The 8836-nt window shown below is 39.2% G+C and overlaps 1 protein-coding gene across 7 annotated transcripts in view; it reads right to left on the bottom strand.

The window, feature by feature from the left end:
* The window catches only part of LOC116691760 (RNA-binding motif, single-stranded-interacting protein 3), a 221956-nt gene that overhangs the window by 205975 nt on the left and 7145 nt on the right, over positions 1–8836 (bottom strand). For all 7 annotated transcript variants that reach the window (XM_032519635.1, XM_032519639.1, XM_032519633.1 and 4 more), the window contains one exon: positions 8532–8722. In XM_032519635.1, the coding sequence (XP_032375526.1) occupies positions 8532–8588 (57 nt within the window). In that variant the 5' untranslated portion in view covers positions 8589–8722. The remainder of the gene's footprint in view (positions 1–8531; positions 8723–8836) is intronic.

Genomic DNA, 8836 nt, shown 5'->3' with positions numbered 1-8836 from the left:
TAAAAATAAATTTCTCTGTCAATTCACTTAACAGTATTTCAGTTACTCCAGCTTCTGACTGGGCACTTTTTTTATTTCCTCATGAAAGTGACTGCTAGGTTAAATGCCTGTCTTATTTACCAATATTAATTTTATACTGTATATATAAAGAAAACTTCTGATCCAAACTGTGGCGCTTTGTTGTACTTTCTTGTTAACAAAATAAATTTAAATAAAGCTATTATTGAAACCCATCTAACTGTGCAGTATAAAGTGCAGTTTGCATAATGAATATAATGACCTTGAAAAACAAATTGAGCAAAAGGAGAGTAAATGAACACTGCTAGATTAACAACAGAACTTTAAAAGCTTCTCCTGTCACTTCCTTCTTCTACAGCAAAGACTGTAGCTGCTTTGTACTGCTTGTCTTAATGGCACTCAGCCCACTGTCATGACTCCAAAAGCTATTGTCTACATGCTAGGAAGGTCATAGGCCACATTTGCTGAGAGGTTATTTGTGGTGTTGCTGATCATGACATATAAAAAAAAAGGAGATTCAACTAAGAACACAGATCAACTTTTCAAAAAGTCTACTGTCCTAAAGATGTAAGTCACTGAATACACATGAGGTACACAGACATACCGTATATGTAAAACAGAACAGAAAAAACATTTACACTTTGATACTTGTAATCTGTCCACATCATCCCATTACAGCTGACAGCTCCACAAAACTGGAAAAGCTTTTGAAAGAAGTGAGACTTTTACATCCGCATCATAAGACAAGATTCTAAAGTAGTCTTATATCGTGTATGTTTAGGATATATTCTAGTTATATCAGAGATTCTCACCTCAGAAATCTACAGCACAATCCACAGCAATTGTAATTCTTTCCTTAGTTCTCTCCATTCTCCAACGCGTTAAAATGCAAATCAGTAATTGATATCTGCACAAGCCAAAAGAAGGGTAAAAGCACTTAAGGCAGTAACTGCACAGTAAGCAGCTAGTATTATGTAGGAATAACAACCTGTGTTAAAATGCTCTTAAGTAAGCCATTTAGCTCAAAGTGTAATATTGCTTATATTATAATGAATTTGTATATCTGGGTTTTTCCCTATCTAAAGCTGTAGGCATGTTGTCCCTCAGACAATCTAGAAAACCAAGGTCTCATTTGCTGTGACTGCAGTCAATTATCAGAGATTTTTCCTTCTGTCTTACCAGAATTATCATTATAATACTTATAATAATGTATGCTTTGAATAATGTGATGTATTGTAAAAAATAAACAAATCTGCAGTGACAGTGCAAAGATGCACACAAAAGAAACAACAGTATGCACCGAAACATATTCAATATTCAACGCATTAGAAAACCTAAAGTATGCGCACACACGCAACAAATTCGCACAAGCATGAACACACACCCTCACACAGAGCAATCAGTGGTGCCAAGACAGACATCTCACTCCTGCTGACATCCCTCCGCAAGACTGGAGACGTCTCTTCCTCGCTGTCACACTGTCAAACCGTCAAGAAGAGACAGAGGAAGACGGACAGGCAGGATGAAAGAAAATCAAGTGTGTTACACAGAGTGGGAGAGAAATCCAACGACTTCTTCCTGAGATAAAAATGACAGGCACAACAACAGTCTGTGATTTTCTCTGGGCAGTTAAGTCCTGCTTACCGTTTGATGTTTTGATGCTTAACAGGGACGTACTGAAACAACAGCTGGCCTCGCAGTCCCAACACAAGCTGCAGCAAGTTGAACAGTCCTTCTGATACTAAGTCCCTAATTTAGTATCCAAAGCAGATGGCAATGAGAATGCACAACCACACTGATGGACAGTAAGTTATTGCCCTGGCACTGTATGTGCAAATCTGCGTATAACCAATTAGAACTTACACATCTAGTATAATTAGCTTACCCCAAAAAAATCTATTATCAGAAAGTAGCGCACGTCATTACCTCCTTACCTACCTTAGTTCCATTGTGGGACTAGCTTAAGAGGACTAATGAACAATATTCACACTCAGAATTCAGACACAGAAAATAGTGAAAGGTAATTGTAGTGCACTCTATGGTAAAGAAAACAATCTCTGTTTATTTAGATTTTTTTCCTTTCCTGCTTCAAACTAAGTTTGCAGACTCACTGAAACCAATCAGATGTTACCACAGCCTTATAAGCCAATCATCTTGTTACGGTTAAAATGTGCTCCCTTCTATGGTGTTTTTCAGCTGTCATTGCAACCCAACTCCACCTCCTATTTTCATCAGAACCATCTGTCCATTTGGGTCCATCCAGTGAGGTCATCTGAAATCCCGTTCCAGATCACATCCATCTACATCTTCAGCTAGGCTTAATGTTTTTCGATTCTTCACTCCATTGCGGCAGATATTCCTGCACGGCTCATGGTGTGATTATCTGTAGAATGATGATGTCACGATGGAGTATAGTCGCCAGACTTCCTCACATATCACTTCAACTTTTCCTATTGAGCAGTCTCTTGTGTTTGAAATGCTTTGCCCCAGAATTCCCGCTATCATAGGAGACTAGAAAAAAAAACTTTAAAAGGGATGGTTTAAAAATGTTGCCAGTGAGGGCAGGATGTCAGCAGATGGATGCTCGACAAGTAAACATTAGATCTGTGCTATGTTTGAGCTCAACATTTGTTTCTCTCGAAAGACAAATTCCTCCTAGACAATAAAAGGCTTAACTTATCTCATCTTATCTTACAGCCACATTTTTAAAGCTATCTTGAGTTTACCAACATAAAAGGGAAAGAGAAATAGCTAACGACCAAAAGAAATTCCAGTTAATTTATTGGATTGGTGATTAGTGTTTTCTGTTCTCTGGTTCAGATGGTAAAAGACTTCAGGATTTAGCTTTCAGCCCTATTTCACTTCTGTCTTTAAACAGGAGGCCTAGAATTACAAATCCTAACAAAATGAACACAGCCAAGATTAGAGAGTCAAAGATAATATGCGGTTCGTGTAAATACAGTCTGACACACTGCACAGAGAGCAGATCAAAAAATCCCCCGCTCAGGTAATTATTTTGCACTGCCACAGTTAGCTCAGGGAACAAGACTGATATGTTCATCAGAGCACTATTTGTAGTTAACACAGGAAACCATCCATTAATACATCATGTCTAAAATGTAAATGTCTTCTCTTTCTGTAACAAGAACAAGGAATGTTATGTTTTAAACTAGAAAAGTGTGTGATGCCTTCCACACAAAGGGAGCTCTCTCTGGGCATTAACATTATGGACCAAACCATTTTGGACTCCTTGTAGATGTAAAAACATATTGAAAAAAAACAGGACTTTTGTCAAAAAAACTGTCACCAAGCACGATGAGAAGATGAAATGATGTGTGTAACAGTAAGTTTAATGTGTAAATAAATACACACATCCAATTAGCTGTACGCTAACATCTCTTAGTGAAAAAAAAAAGAGAAGAAACAGGATTTTTCCCAAACCATTACATTCAATGAGGGAAGTCACGCAATCTCACTCATAAGTTGTTATTATGTTTGCTTAGTTACAAACATATGTCACACAGTGCGGGAGAATAGCACACTATGGGAGACTCTCCGCAGACAATTGATCTTTGCATTCTTGCAGAGCTTTAAAACACTATTACACATTTGTGCAATAAGCTGCTATTATATTATTATTATTATTATTATTATTATTATTATTAGGTGTAATTGAATTCAAACTGAATTTTAATCATCATTTCCTTTGATGCAAAACAGGGCCTCCTGTGAGGCAAAATAACCTTTGGTTCATGATGTTAGGCCAGATATATATTTGCAGTATTCCCACCTAAATTACAGTGGACTGCAGTCAGTCGTCCATGGTGTTTCTGAGGTGAGGTTAAGGCCCCCAGCAGTGCTTCTGCAGCCAGCAAGGGCAGTCCTAATGAATAGCGAGATACATGATAAATGTGACCATATGGTGGAGCCGGCTGGCCAAGCCAGGGGTGCTAGCTAGCTTTGCTAAACACGCACACACACACACACACACAACACACACACACACACACACACACACAACACAAACACAAACACACACACCACACACACACACACACACACACACACACCACACACACACACACACACACACACACACACACACACACACACCACACCACACATCCTCGTATCTCTCTCTTTTTACTCCTTAGCTGGAAAAGAAGAGTCATCACACTGCACAGCTCGAGACAGCAGCAGGTAGGGGTTAATGGACTCCAGGTCCTTTGGATAGATGGAGTGTTTATAGCCTATGTGAAATCATCACCATACTTCCTGTCAAAAAGTTTCACAGAAGTTGGAGCGAGGACACAAACTATCTGTGCATGAGCCAGACTGTCACTCAACAGCGGTGACTTTTAATTACAAGCATTGTATGTGCCTTGGCGCATAAATGCAGAAAGTCTTCCTAATTTATATTTGCTCTCTGGTGATTTCCTGTGTGTGCATGTGTGTGTGTGTGTGTGTGTGTGTGTGTGGTGTGTGTTGTGGTGGTGTGTGTGGTGTGTGTGTGTGTGTGTTAGGGGCTTAACTGAACCACAGCAGATGAAGCCATATGCTGTCTGTCATACTTTGTAGGCAGTCGTTTTTGTGTCTCTCCTTCTGCTGTACACAATACTCTCTCTCTTATTACTATTCAACACACACTCCACATGTTAATATACTGTAGCTACAGAAAAACGCAAGCACAATTAGTAACTAGCCTACAGACACAGACAGACAGACAGACAGACAGACAGACAGACACACACACAATCTACTAATGGACTCAAACACGCAATGAACAAGCCATTGTTCGTTCTCCTTTTATAGTAGATGCTATGTTTCTCTAATTGGCTCAGCAAAAACAAGGGAAGGGCCTTGGATGCCCTGCTGCAGCTATGCTCATTCAGTCTACAGGGATGCCCTCTGTTGTACCAACACATATCCATGGGGCCTTGGATGCCCTGCTGCAGCTATGCTCATTCAGTCTACAGGGATGCCCTCTGTTGTACCAACACATATCCATGGGGCCTTGGATATGGCTGACCTCTGTGTTGTCTAAAGAAGGCCAGTTCTTGATTACATGGCACAGTTTCAGGGTATGTAATGAATCAGTAAGCAGGCGAGTGCACTTTACTTCAGAACAGCTTTGAAGCACAATATGAAAACACCCTATGGGTTGCCAAGAACGCTCTGGCCAATGGAGGTCTTGTTAACTCTACATGCAAATAGTGCTCTGAGGCCAACCATCTCACACAGGGCACAAAGCATACAGTGTGTGATACATTATTTGCTCTAGCAAAGTGTGTTTGTCAAAATCCAGGCATAAAAATAAAACTCCCCAGCTCCATAAACAAAAGTTTATGACACCATTCCTCCCAGTGCAGCTTGATGCACAATTGATAGGTGATAAGACTTCACCACATCACGGCAAACCACGGCTGTCAAACATCCCCAGTGTTTTGAAATGCAGAGAGAGAAATACTAGAGGTATGTCCGTAGGTGTAATTTGTGTTGGTGCAGTTTAGTTCAGCAGTGTGAAACAACTCTGAGACAGCCGTGTGATATATGACCGTACTGCTGGCATCACTGATCCTAACTTTAACTGCAGCAGTGCAGTTGCAGTTGATGGGGTGTTAAATTGCAGAGAAAAGGATCGTACAGGGTATACTTTGACCCCCACCACACATACATACATGTCTCACTAGTGATTAATAATAGGGGAATACACTTTACTTTGCCAAGAGACAAAGGTGAGTTATTCTGCATGTCTGTACTCCCTACTAATTTTATAATGTTCTAACTCCAGTTTTTACAAGGTAGTGAAAGACAACTCTGTAGGAGTCCAACCTTCAGCCACTCTACTTCTCTACAATGAGTTTCATATGCCTTTGAATGTCTCATTGTTATCCATTATAATCACTTAAGTGCCTAATTTCCCGGAGCAAGGCCTGACTAAAATATCAAAGAAATAGCATCCTCTTCTGGTTGAAAATGGTCATAGCGTGCATCTGCTGTTGCTTCAAGTCTCTCGGATCCAACAATGTTGATTCACGTACAGCAGATGTTTATATCAAAAACAGGCATGAGATCAATGGACCAAAGGATACCACCCATAACAATAGTGTCATTCTGTTATAAGCTGTGGTGAATAAGTGTCCGTCTCAGTTTGAAGAGGGTTAAAGTCCTTAAACTGTCACAAATGATAAAGACCCAAGTGACGGATTAATCCTTTCCGAAGAACTGCGAGTAGACTTGTTTTCCTAGTCCAGTCTTTTCCCATCAACGTCTAATTGCATGGGCTGTAACATAAATTATTCATGCTGCACTTTGGGACAAAAACATTACAATCAACACAATCAATCTGCAACTTCTGTCATTACTGATTCAGCATCTGCTGAATGCTTTTCTACCACTTGGCCTGATTACAGCGTGAGTGTGTGCTTGCATTATATATTTCCAAACAATTCATTATTAAGCCCTTTCCCTATTACTATAAATATGAGGAGATGGCTTGCTATAGCTTTGAATGATTACTAAATTTAATTTAAGCTGTCTTTGTGATCTAGAAACAACTATAGCTTACAGCCAAATGTGAAACGTATTAGATTTTTCAAGTGACCATTATTTCTGTAATATGTTGCCATAGAGCTCATGCTTGCAAACACATTCAAAGTGCTCCAAACAAGCTCTTAATTTGGGCACTGAACTAGCACATGCATAATAATAACCTTATTTGCATACATTATGTTAGTCTGTTTAGTATGTTAATGCTTGGTAAACTTCAGTGTTTAATCGCTCAGCAGACACTCTAATTGGGAGTTTGTTAATTGGTTACACTGATGCCCTGACACTTGTTAATCTACTGGCGGGTCTCATTTATTTCAGAACCAAACAGCCTACTTTCTCACTTTACACATGATGTTGCATGGCGAGGCAAGACTGATTCATCTTTATGTCTTGGTTTCACCACATACAGGATTTATTTTACAATTTGTTCATTTTTAATTATATGTCAATAAACTAATGGTGCTAAAACCGATGCTACTGCATGTGTGAAGTTAACAAAATGGGACTTTACTCACTATTCGGTATAGCAGCACATCATTCCCCCTTATCATACAGTAGAGGGATTTACAAGGTAATAAAGGATAATAAACTGATACTGCATTTGGCTTCCCTTGACACAATCAGGTCAACGTTTATAAGATGGTCATTTCCTATAATTGAATTCCTCCAGCAGACTGCACTAGAATAGAACTTTGAAAGATTAGTTGGCTATAATTATGGTTAGAACATAGAAACAGTAAATGCTGTAAATAATCAATTAGAAAACAAATTTGACCAGTAATCTTTTATTCCCCTTTAGAGCTGATATAACAGTATCACAATATTTAGAATAAAACATGTGCCATCAACTACTGTGAATCCATGCTATGATGTAATCACATGTATCACATGTATCACAAGTTTATAAATTCATTTTAAATTCAAGTAAAATGTTTTTTATACCAGTTTTACCACCAAAATCAGCAAGGAAGTAATGTAATACATGTACAGTATCTGACCTATCAGGACATAGTGGACTGAGGAAGAGCAACCTATTTAAGACAGAGAGACCGTACTGTCAAACTCATCCTCCGATATAGAGAACTTTATGAGCTCTAAAAGGTCTTCACTTCAAATTATTCAATCATAAGATTTCTTATAGACCTTCAGATGCCTAAGTATAGCACTGTCATATGTATTTATTATACTGTTTTTTCTCTAGGCCAACTGCACTAAAAAACAAGGTGGGCTGTGAAACGTTGCTGTAGAGCACTGGAGGTGCTTTTAGGGAGCAAGATGATCTACAATAGCGTACAAACAAGAAGGACACTGAATAGTCCAACAGTTCTGTGTAATCAAAAAGAAAGCCTGCGTCCCCATCTAACCTACACCGTGTGTTGTTGTATTTTGGATATGCAGGGTGTGCGAGACGCACACTATAGTTAAAGGAAAAAACGCTAAATGAAATAAAAGGCATAACTGTATTGAACGTCAGTGAGCTACTGCTCTAGTCGGGTCACACTGCTGAAACTGCAAAATGTACTATGCTGGGGTGGACAAGACTAACAGAAGTGAACTAAATAATGCAAAGACTTCACCATTAGCCTAAACAATGGCATTCTAACTTTAACTTATAATTTTTCTCTATATATACTGTAGCACTATCATAAATACAAAATAAACACAGTATTCTGAAATGGCAAACTTAAACGTTGTGCAAAATATGGTCATTCAAAACTGTCAAACTATGTTCTCGAAGATCTGAAAACAAGCAAGTAACTAAAGTAAAGTAAATTAACTTAGAGTATGTCTTACATTTAGGAAAAATTGAAACTGGAACTGAAAAATTGTCTATATCTTCTATAAAACATGGTGTCATCCTGCTTTGTCTCTCTGTTGTAAAAAGCTAAGCGTCAGTTGTTGGCCTTCCTCCCATCACTTTTAATCACGTCATGTGTTGGTTCTCTGTCTGCCATGGTTACCTCTGCCAGTCTTTCGGCCTTGTTGACTTTTTGTGATGAAACCACTAAGGTAGCCATCACTCAAGTGTCGTCCTGGCATCCTCCTCTTCCAGCAGCCAGTCCTCCCTGCTGACCGCACTCTCAAACCTGAAGCCCTCTATGATCAAGGTCTCTCCGTCCTCCTCTATGTTGGCCTGACACTCCTGCTGAATCTGTCACAACAACAACATGCACACTAGATCATGCTGTGCACGCTATGCCTGAACACAAAACAAGGTCATTTGCACATCCATCCAGTTTATGAGTCTACTACTGGTGTGTGTGTG

The sequence above is a fragment of the Etheostoma spectabile genome, chromosome 6 (genome assembly GCF_008692095.1).
Source record: "Etheostoma spectabile isolate EspeVRDwgs_2016 chromosome 6, UIUC_Espe_1.0, whole genome shotgun sequence".
NCBI classification, from domain to species: domain Eukaryota; kingdom Metazoa; phylum Chordata; class Actinopteri; order Perciformes; family Percidae; genus Etheostoma; species Etheostoma spectabile.
Note: the sequence above shows the minus strand (reverse complement) of the source record. Positions and strands in the feature narration are given on the sequence as shown.